Source organism: Alosa sapidissima, chromosome 11, assembly GCF_018492685.1.
Source record: "Alosa sapidissima isolate fAloSap1 chromosome 11, fAloSap1.pri, whole genome shotgun sequence".
NCBI lineage: Eukaryota > Metazoa > Chordata > Actinopteri > Clupeiformes > Clupeidae > Alosa > Alosa sapidissima.
Window position 1 is genome coordinate 35,942,211 of NC_055967.1, and position 18,315 is coordinate 35,960,525.

Below are 18,315 nucleotides of genomic sequence, written 5' to 3' on the forward strand. Positions count from 1 at the left end.
CAGACTGAAAAAATGAATTGTTAGATTAATCGATGCATCGAAAAAAGAATCGCTAGATTAATTGTTTAAAAAACAATCGTTTATCCCAGCCCTATTCCTGATACTAACAAAATCACTAACAGACAGCACTCAGCATAATGACCTACACCACATGCATTTTTAAGTGCAATTATTGCAATCATTGGGGTTTCTAAACATGCCACATAAAGTATGATACTATTTATTGTGGGCTGATTCAATTGGCCACCATGGCCGTGTCTGACCGTGCATGCGCGCATGGGAAATTTTGGGAGAACATTTTTGGAAATTAGCTTATTCGCTGTCTCCCCCAGAGTTAGATAAGATGTTACATACCCTTCTCCTCACTGTGCGTGCAGTAACTCAGCCTGACGCACCCACCGTTAGCCTAGCTTATAGTTCATTGAGGTGTTCAGAACCAACTGAACCAACCATCATAATCATAATATCTATTAACCTAGGAAGTTTCAGGGTGTTCATTCAGATTACTTTCTGCTACGTTACATTTTACTGTGACGGCATTCAGTAGGTGGCGCTACACTACAATTACATAGGCTACGAATTAGATTGGCCAGGTGGTGGCGCTATGCCAGGCAGGCCCATTGGGTGTCTGGATATCATCATAATCATAATATCTGTTAACCTGAGATGCGTGTGCTATTTGTTGTTGCATGTTATTTTCTGGCACATTTTCTTGCTTGGCCAGGTGGGGGCGCTATGCCAGGCAGGCCCATTGGGTGGCTGGATGTCATCATAATCATAATATTAACCTGAGAAGTTTCAGACCATTCATTCAAAGCATAGAACAATTCTGACACACTTCCTGCTTATCCAGATGGTGGCGCTATGCTAGGCATAGGAATTACACAAGTTAATATCATCAGAATATTGATATCCAATATTTTATAAAGTTTGAGATCAAACAGTTAAGGCATTGCCCATTTCTGGCCCATTTCTCGCTTAGCCAGGTGGTGGCGCTATGCCAGGCAGGCCCATTAGGTGTCTGGATATCATCATAATCATAATATCTATTAACCTGTTAAGTTTCAGACCATTCATTCAAAGTATAGAACATTTCTGGCACATTTCATGCATGGCCAGATGGTGGCGCTATGCTAGGCATCGGAATTACACATGTGAATATCATCACAATAATGATTTCCAATTTTTTATACCTACCAAGCTTCATATTAATAAGTTGAGGCATTAACAATTTCTGGCACATGTCCTGCTTGGCCAGGTGGTGGCACTATGCCAGGCAGGCCCTTTGGGTGTCTGGATATCATCATAATCATAATATCTACTAACCTGTTAAGTTTCACACCATTCATTCAAAGCATAGAACATTTCTGGCACATTTCATGCTTGGCCAGATGGTGGCGCTATGCTAGCCATCTGATATGTGCACATCATCACAATAATGATTTCCAATATTGTATACCTACTAGGTTTCAAATAAATCAGTTAAGGCATTGCCCATTCTGACACATTTCCTGTTTGGCCAGGTGGTGGCGCTATGCCAGGCAGGCCAATAGGAGTTCTGATTATTCTCATAATAATAATATCTATGAACCTGAGAAGTTTCAGACTGTTCATTCAATGCACTTTGACTTTATGACACATTTCCTGTTTATGTGCAAGATATTATAATCATAACATATTACAACATATAAAAAATCCCTTGGCAATTTAACATCAGCGTCATCTTGCCATCATATTTGCCTAATTTCACATGAATCTGACAAACTGTCTAGGAGGAGTATGTTAAAATTGATCATGTGACAGATATGCCAAATATGCATTATGGGCATGCGAATATCATCACTACCATGGTATTCAAAGACCTGTGAAATTTAAAACATTTCAAGCCATGCATTGTGAATTAAGACACATTTATTGTTTATGTGGAAGGGTATTAAAATTCATAGTTTCGCCATTTCGTTAAATTACAACATATCAAAAAAAGCTTCACAAGCAGAAGCATATTGGCATCATGTACCGGTATACCAACTTTCACATGAATCGGATCAATCGTCTAGAAGGAGTACGTTAAAATTGATCATGTCCACAATGCACAAAATCTCAATTACCTCACTTCCTGTGGGCGTGGCTAATGGCATGTTAATACAAAAGTTGATTGTTTTTGGGAGTTACATACAACCACCAAATTTGGTGTGTGTATGTAAAACTATATGCCACCACAAGTCACAGTGACATAAGGGGGCGTTATGGAGTTCCTGGGCCAAGCCCAGTGCCAAGGCTTTTCCCCTGTGTATTCATGGTACCTCTTGACGTGTGTGCCAAATTTCATGCGTTTTCACCGATGGGAAGCACCTCTTTTGGCATCACAATTCATCACATTTTAGTAATACCTCACTTCCTGTTGGGCGTGGCTAATGCATTGTACATACGAAAGTTGTTCATCTTGGGGAGATACACACACCTACCAAATTTGGTCTGCCTAGCTGAAAGTATGTGCCAACCACTGCATCAATCACCTAAGGGGGCGCTACTGAGTCCCTGGGCCACGCCTAACTGCTTTGCATGACACCTGATGTGTGTGCCAAATTTCAAGACTTTTCACCCATCTTAACCACCTCAAAAAAGGAAAACGCTCTGAGACAAAGTTAAAATAATAATAATAATAAATAATAATAAATAATAATAATAATCCTTACAAAAACAATAGGGCCTTGCGCCCTTCGGTGCTCGGGCCCTATTTAGACACAGCGATTTTATAAGAATATACATACTTAGAACTATATTCTCATTCAGGCGAAGCACTGCTATTTGGGATTTGTAGAAGTAAAACTGGAGCTTTTCAGGTGCTTCATGCATATCACTCCGCCCAAGTAGCAGTGCTAATAAGCTAATTGCCCAAAATGTTGGCGTGTTCCTTTAATACATGTAAACAGAAATGAATACAATGTATGTATGTAATTAACTAACTCAAAGAACAGCTTTGATGCTGTTTCAAATTCCTTGCTTTTTAAATAATCTCACATAGACACAAGCTTTTAATTACCCTTTCAGATACTGCATTGATGATGAAGCAGGGATGACAGTGCTCAGAACCCTCAACGTTCTATGTAGCGCATATCCAGGAAGAGGGTGAAGCTCACCACGGGATGATTGGCTGCCTTCTCTATGGGTGGCTGCCCAGGGCTTCTAATTAGTCATAGCAAACAGGATGAAGGCAATTTAGTCTTTCATCTAATTAATGCTGGTCATGAAACGGAGAGCAGCACTGGTCTCCATGGCTACCTTTTAATTGATCTGTTGGCCCCAGCTTTCTTTGTGTGTGTGTGTGTGTGTGTGTGTGTGTGTGTTGGGGGTGTTTGTGATGGTGGAGATTTGTGTTCTGTGTCAAGTGTCCTGGCTTACTACTGAACCCAGATACCTGCTGCTTTCTCTTTCACCCAGAGACAGAGTCATCATAGGTCGACTACCAATGAAAGCTAAGGTAGGAGACAGAGACACAGAGGAGAGAGCGAGAGACAATGCCATGCTTACTGACATTACTCAGCATGGAGAGAGGGCAGTGTCAAACCGCATTGGGGATGTTTGCTTTCTCTCCGCGGAGATATGGCTCCCCTGGTGTGTGATGATGATATAAGGCCCTTCTCTCAGTCCCATGGTCAGATAGAGTCCTAGACTTCATGCCCTGATACACTTAACCTCATTCCATCGCTTGTGTGCAAAACACTGAGACTAATATGAAAAAATAGGAGGTTATGATGATGCCATGACTGATAATGTGACAGTGAGGTTTATTCTACTCTCCTACCTACACGACTTCACCTACTGTAATAAGAAAGAATTGTGCATTGGCTAATACTATTTCTCAAGAGAGCGACAGCCTCTTAACATTTCAAAGACCACAAAGCCATGGTTCTGTACTTGTTAACACCGAAGTCGATGTGACTTTTGTCCTTACACGGGTCACAACACAGATATGTCAATCAAATATCAGAGCAGAACTGGACAATACAGGTCACAGGATGCCATTAATGTCACATCATCCCGCTTCAGGCTGTGTGACACAGAAGGCACTCACAGGATCACTAATCTCTCAGTGCACTTTGTGAAGCTATAATCAACTTTGGACAACTATCAAATACCCAAAGAAATAAAGATCATGAAGTTATGTAAAAACATGATTTGTTAGAGTCTGGTTAGCATGCAGACCTTCTCCATTGGAACTGAGAGTGGGTGTGGACAGGGTTCATTTCAGTAGGGGCGTAACTAGCAGTGAAATGAAACTTAAATTGGTGCATTAAACTCTTGCCAAATAGTTTCAGAAGTGCAACAATCTTGTAAACGAAGGTTATTAATGCAGTTGTTTACTGAATTCCTAAGAGAAATACACGTCCATGCCGGATTAGCGATAGTATTTGCGTGCCCGTGTGACATTGGAAATGAGCTTCAAAGGCCTCATGGCCAGACAGACCTGCAGAGCAAATCAGACATTTGCCAAAGGCTCGTATGGGTATTCCCAGGCTAGATTTGTTACAATCTCACCACAACAATACTGGCAAAAACAACTTATCCATCAATTCATTGGTTTTATTAGATTAAAGAAACTATTCTCTATATTTCCAATGTGTGCCCTTGTGAACTAAACCGATTTCAAGCTCACTCACATTTACTTATACCCTGGATGTTTACTGAATACTCCACACTAACAAGTAACTAGGCAACCACAAAATATTCAACTAACCTACTGTTAGGAGAAAACAACAAAACACTTCTGCTCCTGGTCAACAGAGAGGAAGTGAAAGCAGGACAGAATGCCTATACTGTTCCCCCTGTACACAGGCCTATCAGCGTTCATGACTGAGAGACTACAGACTGCAGACAGCCATCCCCAACATTTGCAGTGTACACATGACGTGCCTCGGGTGAGAGGATCAGACAATACCCTTGTGAGTACAGGAATGGGAAAGACTTTGACTGTAATCCTTAATTTGTCTTGGTCTGACATCTTAAACTGATGCCCTTTCTGTCCTCGGATGGTACAGCTAGTGCAGATTGTTTGTCGTGGAGGCAGGCTAACTAGGAGTGTGTATGGGGAAAGGGGTTGAAGAGCCATGACATGCTGAGATGAGATCCCGTGCCAGAGGGGCAGTAACACAATTACATTGGAATCAACATGAAACCCAGACTAAGGCAGAACTGAAAGTAAATTCAAACAAGAGAGAACCTAAACTAATACACACTGAGTCCAACAGTAAAGTAGCGTATGGGGGAGCACTGTGAAGGCCAATGCCTGACAAAATTTTCAAAAGTAACACTACTTGGCCCCCCGGCAGCCCCTGCCAGAGGCATGTCCGGCTGTTAGTATTGAAAGAGCCTTGTATCTTCTACGCTGTGATCGAAGCCAACTCATTACTTCACTGGCAGATGAAATAGAGCAAACAAAATCCGGCTCAGCCAAAGGCACTGGCAGAAAGACCCCCTTTCACCTGCGGAATACCCGTCTGGGATGGTAAACAAATTACCCTGGGTCAACACACACATCAAGGCATTTGGCATGGATGATGTGTTCTGAGTATTTACTAAATGAATTCACTGAAAGGCTCTGTGTTTGGGAGTGGACCTGACTTTGGGCATGTGTTAATATCTGTTGAGATTTCACACTACGCTGGACCATACAACCACTGTTTCTGAGTGAAGCTTTGGACTGTGCTTCACTTGGACAAAAACAGCACATGCCAAAGTGAATAAACTACTACATTAATCATTAAATGTCAATCAGGCTGAGTGACATTTCTCATAATAGTAAACAAACAAATGCATTGCATTTGTGTGTATTTTCTGTATCTGTGTCTGTATGTTGTAGCCATTCTTGTGCGTATTTTCTGTATCTGTGTCTGTATGTTGTAGCCATTCTTCGAAGAAGCTCTGACACATTGTTGCACCCAACTTGCTTAGCTCAGCCAAGAAATGATGGATATTTTATGAGATTATAAAAATCTTGGACAGTCAGCAAAGGTAGAGAAATTTAGACCCTTACCTTACTGTAACTTGAGTGATTTCTATGACTGATCATTTTTAATGGCTGACAATTTTTTTATATGATTACATTTATATGTTAACCCCAATAGTCGTACAGTGCAAAGGTATCTTACTGTACTAGACACTCAAAAATATTTGTCAGCCCGTGTAGAAAATATTTTGTCAAAGTACAAAGTTCTGCAGTGTGCTTTGTGATAAGAAAAGGTCATTTCAGTTGTACACACAAAGTCTTTTACTGACAGAGATTTATGGATTTATCCATTAGTCCCTCAGGAAATGCAGAAGCGCTGAACTGCAGATGTAATGTGCGGAACATCATAATTGTCCGTTTACATCTAACATCTCCACATGCACAGACACTTTGTTGTCATTTGCTGTTTGTCAACATGACGTTACTGAATACGGCAGAACCATCCTAATTTATCTACCACTGGAGCCTATATGGCAATAAATGCAAGAGTGTGTGTGTGTGTGTGTGTGTGTGTGGTGTGGTGTGGTGTGTGTGTGTGTGTAAGCAAGCATGGCTGATGACAAAAAGCAATTCCTTATCATGGTTTTCAGCTTATCTTCCTGCAGGAAGAAGCAGCTGTGGTTAATCCCTGGCTGTGCCTCTCCTGCTCTCCTGGACAGTGACTCAGAGGGGTTTCTCGAGTCCACCAGCTGGAAAGCCAGCTGTTGACAAAATGACAACACTGCTCAAAGCCACCGAGGCCTGGTGCACACTCCACAAAGCACAGGGTGCAGATTCCCACGGACCAGAATCACTTTCAATTCAACAAGAAGTGTATTGAATGTGGAGAAGTAAAGCCACCGCCACAGAATGGCTGTTGGGCACAGTTTGTAAAGGCCCGAAACACTATGCTGCCATGTGCTGATGTCAATGTTGACATTTTATCGGACTATCTGGGGACTGAATGTGCTTTGTACCCACAGGACACCAAGCAGTTCAGCTGTTTTAAGTTAGTTCACTGCCATGGCTGCATGAGAAGAGGCTTTCTTTATTCAGCTGCATGACTACACATCCACATAACCACTAAACACCATCCACTGCAAAACCAGGACTGGGAAGTGAGTGACTATACTGAAAAATCACCTGTCTATGACAGTGATGTACTATAGGCTACTGTATACTGTAAGTGTACCATGTACTAATGTGGGAAAATGGACATTTCTTACTAGTTTCATACATTTTTGAAGTAGCCTAACTTTGTTTTATTCACTGCCCTTTAAGTTAGCCTACAGCACAGGTACAGATGGACGCCAATGAATACTCACATAGCCTAGCCTACACATCAGTAGGCCTACACGTTTCATACACGAATACAATGTTCATGATTAAAGATCGTCACAGCAGCAGTCATTAGTTGCCCGGTGTGTAATTAGGCTAATGAACACAAGGGAAATAAATTAAACTGGACCTCAAATATGCTGCATGACCAGACTAAATATTAGGTAAAGGCAACTAATTTCTATACAATCGTATATAAAGAGTAAACAGGGTAGACATATAGTTAAACCAGTTGAGATTAGGCCTACGATTTATCTCGAAGATTTCTCGAACATTAAACCTTGAACCATTTTTCACTCATCTGCTGTGACGTCGCCTGTCCTTATTGCGCGAGGACGGAGGACTGACTTTTCCAACGCGTTTTCAGAGGTGGACTGCCGTGCAAGGCGAATGAAACTTACAATGTTTTTCTCAAGCGAGTTTCCCTCGCCGAAAATCAATTGACTGATGAATATCCTTCAATCCTTTATTTCGAGCTTCGCATTGTTTTATTTAGGCTACCCATCATCTGTAAAACGGCCTTCTGTAGGTTAGGTTGCTGTGATTGGATGAACTGGTAACCAGGTAGAACAGGGCTATCAAAGCGACTATGTACTGTGTACTGTAATCAAAAGACATGTTTAGACTATTTTATTCCAAGTTTAACCTGTGCATTTGTTACTGCATAACCTATAACATGACGCGTATGATACCTAAATTGTAGCCTATATGGTGGTGGACGAATGCGTATAGGCTACAATGCAATACGTTGTTTCTAAAGCATTGTAGCCTATGCAATTGTCCTTTAAGTGTCAGCATCTGTCATGTTTATAAGACAGCTGAAAACACGCTAGAGATGCTGTAGCCTATTACTTTAACATGGACGCAGCACTTACTCTGCATATCCTGTAGTCCACGGCAATCTGTTCGTCTCTTTCAAGATGAGGATCGGTCGCGCTATGTGATCCGCGGAGCACTCGATCTCGTCAGGTGACAGACCCAAAAACTCCGGTCTCATGTAGGGAAATTTCAGCGGTAAATCGGAGATGCCCAGATTATCGCCGTTGGTACCACCAGCCATGATGCCTCCCATTATATTGGCTACGGCCGATTTCACTCGTGTGAGCATGGTCCCGCTACAGTGTGCGCCCCTGCTGTATACTGTGGTGGTCTCCCTATTCCGAATTTACCCCCCACCCCAGCTTGGCACAGTGTTCTATCCAACTGCGCGGACAAGACGGGCACCCCTCACAGTTTCATACAGTCCCAAGTGAACACGGAAATAAACTAATGGTGAGCTTAGTCATGTGACAGTCCTGTTGTGGGATTTGGTCTCATAGCCACTGCTCTGATCAGCTTAATGTCAGACCAATGAGTCAGTCTTCTCTCGGAATTTATCTCGTAGGCTAGCTACAGAACATCTCGACATCTCCAAATTCCAACAGTGCTTTTAGGTAGAGGTTTTGTTGACAGTTGCTTCCATTCTGGAAATCGTGCGTATGAGTGCAGCATAGGACTCCGCTAACACTGGCTGTTTCCTGTGTTCCTTGAACATTTGACACTGTTGAGTCATGTCATCATCATGCTGGTATGGTTTCAGCTGGGATTGAGTAATATATTATGCTATTAATGATGTTTTACTGAGGGTTCCGGTAAATAGGCTGTGTACTGCACTCATGAATGTCCTCACAGGCTTCAGAGAGCGCTAATGAGCCTACAGACCTAAGAGTTGTTGAAGTGTATTCCTAATTTATGCGTTTATACTGCAGAGCTTTTATTGACCTAATTATGGTCAGTTAAAATATGTTTTCTAATAGCATTTCATTCTGAAACAGAGTTTTGTAACAACATTTTCTATGCTCATAATTGTAATGCATAGAGCATCATCACACATTAGTTATAAGTAGAGACTGATGAAGAAATGAACCTCGATGAGGGTTTTCAATCAGTCTAAGAAGCACACAGCGCTTTCGGCCACCGTCCACTACATTAGTACCATCAAAGTCCTTTTTGGCAAGTCCCTCCCTTAGACGGCCATATAGCAACGCTTTTTGGGCACTTATTGTAGGGGGGGGTGTTAATACCAAATACCACAATAGCCCTGATTTCCTGATGCAACAAGATGTTTTAAGCACTCCTGTGTAATTTTTTAAAAATTTTCTTCCAAACCCCCCCCCCCCCCAAAATTACATTTTTAACCCTGAAAATGTGTGTTTTTTGCCATATTTCACAGCTTTTCCACTTTTGGCCTATTACAACATATAAATATTTTCATGTTGGACCATTTAATGATCCCACATGTGTCACATGTCCCACATGTCATATCGTTAGAGTACTTTGCACAATGAAAAGTCTAATGTCAAGGTCATATTGTAGGTGAAAGGTCACCGAATTGCCTTTCTTCCCCAAAAAAACAATAACATTCCCACACTTTTTCAAATCATGATTCTCATCGAAATGTGTCACACTACTGGCAGAAAATGTAAGTGTCATACAAGATATTTTGTTTCTAAAAAACAGTCTTATGTGATGTGGCTTTTATTCAGTGACAAAACCCACATTCATCATAATTGAAGTTTGGCATGTCCAGTACTGACGAATTAACAATGGCGATTTGTATTCATGGAACAAGGTCAAAATCCAAGGAACTTGTGGCCTATATGGAAGCATCTGACCTCCCTCATGGTGTCTTGCCCCGTAAGAAGGATATCATTGAATGCATGATGTATCTTCTTCGCCCTGCAAGGGCTGGTAAAGTCCTGCAAACCAGGTCTATGGCGGCAAAGATTCTCGCATCTGCTTTAAAAGACCACTGGTTGTTCTGCAACATATATATTGGGGAGCAATACATTGCCAGCAGAATTGAAGCCCTTTACAGCTCCTACACACAGTTGCGTGTGTTGCAGTGCTGGAGACGCATCCCATTCACTTTATCCCGTTGCCGAACTGAATTGTGGGTCTGTTGCGTCGTGTTTCTCCCGTCACTCACGTTGAGAAGTTCAGCTGTTGCTGCACCGACAGACGGCAGCGGCCAATCAAGCCAATCGACAGACGGCACCAACCAATCAAATTACGGTTATACTTCAAGTCATTTGCATAGCTACCGTCGGGAACACCCACTGGCATGCGTTGATGGAACGCAACTGTGTGTAGAAGCCGTTTTACCCGCTTCCTCGCCAATATGAATTGGCCACAGTCCAAACGAAGTGAGAAATGGAAAACTGACATGAAGGAGTACAATGGGGATATGGAAAATCTGTTTGACATTTTTTTGTGAGAACAAATCGGCATGAGAGTCCCAAGAAAACCTTTTTGGGGTCAAGATGGGGGATGAGGAATGGCAGTTCTTGCATTCCATGCGTAATGACCGCAAAAGTTACTGTGAGGAGCAGGTTGATAGAAAGTGGGAGCGAACAATAGAACGAAAGAATGCGAGAGAAAAGGCCCTGCAGCATGCAGAACAAGGAAGAGGAACAGAAGAGGGCTGATACAGCATTGGTTGGGTCAACATACGAGGAAGCTATGGGGGAGGCAACCATAGAGTCCACCACTGCATCTACTGATAGTATCTCAGAGCAGGTAAATACAGCAGATGATACCAGAGACTTTCTAATGAGGAGACACAGCACTCAAAAAATCCTCCATAGAAATGCATGGGGTTAGTTTGTAACGCCAATATGGCAGTTGTCTACGCATATCACACCCCTTCCTCGGCAAAACGTCGACATGTGAATACATGTAGGGGTTCCAAAAGGAGAAAAGTACACGTTGCCACGGACACTGACAGCAATGACAGTGATAGAGAAGTTATGCCATGTTATCAGCATTTGCGTATATCTGCTCGTAAAAGATCTCCACTGTTCAAGCTGAAGTGAACCATGCAGAACATTATGACTGAGGTCAACTTTGTTTTACATTGTGCATTGTAATGATCTCTGCTTAATGTTTCTTATTGAATGTAATTCTGGAGAATTTTGGGTGACCTTTGACCTTTAATATGACTTTGAAATAGGATATTTTATAATGCAAATTATTCTCATGGCATGACATACCACATGAAAGAAGATCAAAGGGCCCATAATGAACATTTCTCATTTCTATTCTTTCTGAATTTAACAAAATGTTAGAATATTGTGTTTTTTTGCAAAAAATAGGCATTTTGAGCCATTTTTGTGACCTTTGACCTAAAATATGACCTTGACACTATACCCTTTGTAGTGCAAAGTACTCTTACAGCATTGCATGCCACATGAAATACCTTTAAAGGACCCAGCATGAACATAAATCCACTATGTACTTTGAAAGTTGGCAAAAAACACACGTTTTCAGGGTTGAAAAAGTAATTTTCAGGGTAGGGGGGGTTTCGGGCTTGATGTGAAAATGTTTCACATCAATGTATTCCCAAGACATGGGAGCATTAGAAAATCTGGGCTAAAGTTGAATCTGAACATTTTCATGAAATAATAAAAGGCCACTCAAAACCACCCTCCTCATAACTTCGTTCAAATGAGTGAGTGATCTAACAAAACAACAGAGGACTAATTTGGTTCTCAAGCCGACCCATTTTATCTACCCAAGGTGCTGACCTCTGCTTAGCAATTAGCAGAATAATCAGAGACTTTCTAATAATAATAATAATAATAATAATAATAATAATAAGCTTTATTTGTATAGCACCTTTCATACACAGAATGCAGCTCAAAGTGCTTTACATTTGAAGCATGTAAGCTTAACACAATAATAGTCAGTCAGTCATTATCAATCACTTTCACTTTTCTTCATTGCTGTGGCCGTTTATGATCCAATCAGCAACATTTCAGAAATACTATTATTCTACTATGGATATATAAAGGCTTTGCTGACAAATGCCTAGGCTGACAAATGCTTAGGCCCTGTTGATGCGGACTCCAAGCAGCAGCCTTAGCTTGTTCTAATGAGACACAGCACTCAAAGAACCTCCCATAGAAATGTATGGTAGTGTTGCCGAACTGACCGATGTGTCGGTTATTTAACCCGGTTCGTGTCACTGAGCCGGGAGAATCGAGTGCCAAATGTCAATAAACCGACTCAGTGTTCCTAACGTCATTTGTTTTCACATACAGCGCAACACTGGTTTGATTTAATTGGCTGTGCCTTCTGCTACTTTTTCGTCTTATCGCGCATTAGCGCCTCTACTGGAGTGGTAGTATAATCAGTCAAACTATGGGTTAGTTTGTAACGCAAACATGGCAGTCGTCTACTTATTCTGCCCCTTCCTCCGCCAAAAGTTGACATGTGAATACATCGTGCCAATCGTGGTATGCTGTGAATACATCGTGCCAATTATTTGTTGTGATCTCGCAGCTGGAGCAAGGTTGTATTGTGATTCGTGAAGCCTTGCGCACACGCAATTCTGCCCGAAATAGATGCCTGATAAGTGCCCAAAAAGCATTACAATATGGCCACTGAGTGGAGGGACTTGCCTAAAAGGACTTTGGAATAATTGAGCTACCTGCTTTCCGCCCTAATGTTCAACAGGGTGAGGAATGGCTACACAACTTGTGCCCAGATACAGCACTGTGTGTCTAGACCGACCAAACACACCCCATCCACCAGTCCAAATAGCTGTTCATCTGCCACAAAACTCAAGCGACTGGCCGTGCGTATTTTAAACAGGCTCTCCCGTTGGAAAGTGGAAGCCATCAACCAAGTGTACGAAGAGTCAGTCCGGCCTCCCCCTGATACCTTAAGAGCTCCGCCCACTCCACCCGGAGAATTGCTGCCTCTTGTGCAGCGTGGAAAGGAGTATCGATGGAACAGATATGTTTAAGCGCAAGCTGGACTTCAGGAAATATCTTCACCCATTTACAATGTGGACATCATTATTTGTAACCTGCTGTGCTTTCGGCCTCTCGCATTGTTCCTGCGCCAGCTGAGTTGTCCCTACTCAAATAGCCTGATGTGCCATTATGTTGAATGTTCATTCTGATGTCATTGCATGTTCATCGTCCGTGTATCACATGTTACATCATTGATTACATTTCCTAAGATCTCAGTGCCTGCAAGCTACCATTGCCATTGAAAAGAAATGAGCTTATCAGTATGCTTATGCAACTGTCAAACACCCAAACCACCGGTTACTGATCTCACCTGGTAGTGAATATCTATAGACAATGAGAGTCATCCACTCCACAGCACTATTGTTAAGCAGAAGAGCCTGATCAGCTGCAGACTTCGCTCACTGCCTTGCACAACAGACAGACTGAGGAAGTCATTCATCCCCAGGGCCATTGAACTGTTCAATGCATCACTTAAGGAAAGAGGAGAAATAGACTTCACCGCATAGCCTGTCTGCTTCTTCACCACCTCCTTGTCTTGAACTGTCTGTCCACTAGCCACTTTACCATTGTCTTCTGCCTCACTGTTTGCGTGCTTTATTAGCACATATGCACAACCCCTCCCTCCATGCCATAGCACTGTGACCACACTTATACCTTTCTTGATATAGTTATTTATACATAGATATATAGACTTTATTCTTGCACTGTTGCACTGTTTGACTTTGACTAACTCATTTGCACCATCACCATGACACTCATTCACAAAGAGCCCCTTACCTTACCTTATGCACAGAGGACCACAGGCTCAGTCCCTGCTTCAGTCATTGCAAGCGCACCTGATTGATTAATCACCCACTATGTGGATACTGTTTTTTAGAATTGATTTAGATTAAGTTTTATTTAGTATAATTTGTATTTTAGTATATTTAGTATATTCTTTATCTTCTACAGTCCGTATTGCTTAGTTGTGTTTTTTTATATACTTTTAATTACTTTTTCTGCTGTTAGTGAATGTGTGTGTATGTCTGTATGCTACTGGGACCTTTAATTTCCCCTATAGGGATCTGCACACTCCCCACACTCTTGTGTCAGTTAGTTTGACTCACCTCAAGTTTAGAGCAGGCGTGAGAGAACTCTTCCCACTTGACTCATTGCTGCCAATGTGGACGTGAGGGCCTCAGCCTGCTGATTAATACAAGTCACTTAATACAAGACACAAGGCACACTAGCCAACTGCTTGTGAAATATTGATGACTCACTGTTACACGGATGTGATTAAGACCAGTTCATTGGCTAGGCAAATGCGGACGTTTTAGTATCAACCTTCTGATAGTCTCATTAGGTCTCTCTATGCATTCGTTACTTACTGCTTTGATGATCTGGTTTATACCACAGCAGGAGTGAGAGGGAATACTGCTTTGTGAAAGGCCAATACTGCTACAGTACATGTATGAACGCTTCACTCTGTGGTGTATGATTGCTCATCAAGCACACTCTCTTCACTTTGTTGACTATGAGTTGGTGAACTACGTGGCCACAGCCACTATGAGGCGTGGTATACGCATTCACATTGGTTAATGTCGAGTGAATTCGACTGAAAGAGGAGGACGTAGGGTTATAAATATATAACCTTGTTTCTCTGAACGAGAAACATTTCTTCCTCATTGACTCCTAATTCTGGTCATTCAGTCGCTTCAGAATGTTGATAGAAAAAGAATATCCTGCATGTAGGCTACGGCCTTGCGTACATTTTGGCATGCATACAAACATTCCCCGGTACACAAATTATATGAATGGTTCATAGGCTTGTGTTCTCCTTCACAGGACCGTGGTTATATTCATAATCATAACCCTACGTTCATTCAATCCTCGGGTCAGTTGTCTTCTACATTCCAGAAGATGCAGCACAGGGGTCCCAGTACATTTTGTAGATGTCCCCCAGGTGCCAACACACTGTGGACCATGCCTGCAGCTCTGGTGAAGTGGAGAAATGTTTCTTCTGCACAGTTTGTAAACATACTGGGTGGTCATCTCCTATCCAGGTAATTCACAGCTCCTCCCTTAATCACACCCCTAATCACAGAAATTGATCAATGTGCAATCGCAAAGGAAAGATTCACACCTTTTTCTATCAGAATGTTGGTGGCAGTTAACCTTAGAATTCTACCTCAGTTTGCCACCATCTAGTGGTGGAAAGATGGCATAGCAGAAAGTCCCACATGCAGAGCTAAACCTGGGAGGTGGCACGTAGGTGGCTGTGCATTGATATCGAAATATCAATATTGTATCGCCACTGCTGCCAAATATCAATAATCAAATATCAATGCTATATCTATTAGCATTAGGCTGTGCAAGAATGTCTATACAGCTAACTATTGCGATATGTTTTATTATTATTTGTCTGCTGAATTATCAGTATAATGTGATCTATTACTGCCCACACAGCAAGTAGTTTCCAGCTCTGTCATACCTCACAATTTATCAATATAAATAAAGCTCCTAAATTATTTTCATGGCACATGTAAAGATGTTCCAAATTTTATTTTTGAAAGCTTATTCCCTTAGAAAATGACTCCTTATTGTAGTTCTCAGTGTATTTCCAATTCTATCCTTGGTCCAAGCTAACACATTGTTTGCATGTGCTACTGCGTAGACGACAGTCTACATGATGACAAATAGTACAAGTCGGGACATTGTGTAAAATGTGAATAAAAACATAATGTAATAATTTGCAAATCTAAAAACGGTAACATCGAACTTTCTCAAAACACATCCGAATGACATGATTTGGATGTCAACTAAATGTACTCCCAATCATCCGTAAATTGATCTAAAGTGCATTTTACTCCGGATAATTCCTTTAATTATGAATTTAGATACCAGCAATATTTTTTTTTAAAAAGTTGGGACGGCGGTAACAAAATGCTGGAAAAGTTGTATAATGATAAAGAAAACAAAAGGAGGAATGTTTCATAACTAATTAGTGTAACTGGCAACACGGTTGGGTATGAAAAAGAGCATCCCAGGGAGGCAGGGTCTCATAGAAGTAAAGATGTAGGGGTATTCATCACTCTGTGTAAACCTGTATGCACAAATGATAACAATGTAATTTTAATGCTTTTTAATTAAAATATTCAGAGAATCCAGAGAAATCTTTGCAAACAAGGGATAGAGCTGAAAAACAATATTGGATGGCCGTGGTCTTTTGGACATCAGATGGCACTTCATCAAACCCAGACCTGTTTCTGTAAATTAAATCATTGTATGGGCTCAGGAATGCCTCTGATAACCATTGTCTATGTGCACAGTTTGATACTCAGAAATGCTAGTGTCGCCAGATGAATTTTGTTCCGCCTAGCTCCACTCACATCCATCTGGGATCGCTTCCGTTGGTAGTGATTTCGGCACCAGATTTTATGGTAGAGCCAATCAGGACGCAGGGCGGGAGTTTCATAGATGTGACGTAGCGTGTCGGGCTGTTCTGTTTTGGTTTTCCCTGCGTCGCTCTCATCAGCGTCACGGGTTGGCTTCGATGTGAGTGGTTGAAGTATAATATGACGGACAAGTGGCTTATCCAATCATATGCAAGGATTTTTGAAAAGGCCCAGCCTTCTGAAACACCTCTTCAACGGAGCTAGGTGGAACGAAATTCATCTGGCGAGAGTCAGGTTAGTGTAAACTACCATGCAGCCAAAATTGTATTTAGACATGATACAGATAATACCACTGTCTTATCTGGCCCTGAGCGTGTTTAAAATGGCCTGAGGTAACGTGGAAAAGGTCCTGTGGTTAGACCAATCAAAATGGGCAATTCTTTTTGGAAATCATGGGCTCCAATGGGCTAAAGAGGAGAGGGCCTGTCCAAATATCCAACCTCATGGGCTCCAATGGGCTAAAGAGGAGAGGGCCTGTCCAAATATCCAACCTATCCAAATCATGGGCTCCAATGGGCTAAAGAGGAGAGGGCCTGTCCAAATATCCAACCTATCCAAATCATGGGCTCCAATGGGCTAAAGAGGAGAGGGCCTGTCCAAATATCCAACCTCATGGGCTCCAATGGGCTAAAGAGGAGAGGGCCTGTCCAAATATCCAACCTATCCAACTATCCAAATATCCAACCTATCCAAATCATGGGCTCCAATGGACTAAAGAGGAGAGGGCCTGTCCAAATATCCAACCTATCCAAATCATGGGCTCCAATGGACTAAAGAGGAGAGGGCCTGTCCAAATATCCAACCTATCCAACTTGTTTTAGTGCTCAGTTTGAAACCCAACATCTATGGTATGGAGGTGCATTAGTGCCTACAGCATGGGCATCTTGCACATCTGACAAGACACAATCAATTCTGAATGATTTATACAGGTTTAGAGCAACATATACTGCCATCCAGGCAATGTCTTTTCCGGGGACGACATTGAATATTTCAGGAAAACAATGCAAAAATTAATTCTGCACATATTTAAACAGTATTTCTCCATAGAGGAAGAGTCCAGGTGCTAAAATGGCCTGTCTGCAGTCCAGACCTGTCATGGAATTGCATCATGGAATGAAAAACATGATTAAGAATACCGCATACCGTTGAGCAACTGCAATCCCATATGGAGCAGGAATGGGACATTTCATTCTCAAAATTCTAGCAACTGGTCGCCTCAGTTCCTAAACATTAACAGAATGTTGTTACATGAAGGGGTGAAGCAGCACAGTGGTAAAGATGCCCTGTCCCAACTTTTTTTTAAAACATTTTGCTGGCATCAAATTCAAAATGAACATAAATTTTTCCAATAAATAATCTTTGTCTATGTCTTTTTTGCTGCTAAATATGGGTTTATGAGACTTGTATATGATCACATTCTGTTATTATTTGCATTTTACAAAACATCCCAACTTTTTCTGATTTGGGCTTGAAAAGTGCTTGGGTAGTCCTTCCCGTCCTTCAGCACTGAAGGCTTTGGTGATTTCTGTTTATTTCTGTATTAATATTAATGTATGTATTTCTTTATTATTATATGAAAGACATTATGTCAGTTTAAATTGATTTTTTTTTTATTTCAATTATTTTTATATAGTTTTGGTATACATGTATAAAGACGCATTAGACAAGACAACAGTTAGAAAGACCATAGAAGCACAGAGAAACAGTTTGACCTTGACCTTGCTTGCCTGCTCAGTAGAGACAAGATATTTGGAAATTG

At 41.5% G+C, this 18,315-nt stretch overlaps 1 protein-coding gene across 1 annotated transcript in view; it reads right to left on the bottom strand.

The window, feature by feature from the left end:
• Positions 1–8,852, bottom strand: part of ppm1h (protein phosphatase, Mg2+/Mn2+ dependent, 1H) — a 31,246-nt gene extending 22,394 nt beyond the window's left edge. The window contains exon 1 of the mRNA XM_042109298.1: positions 8,200–8,852. Coding sequence (XP_041965232.1) covers positions 8,200–8,432 — 233 coding nt within the window. The 5' untranslated portion in view covers positions 8,433–8,852. The remainder of the gene's footprint in view (positions 1–8,199) is intronic.
• Positions 8,853–18,315: the final 9,463 nt, after the last annotated feature.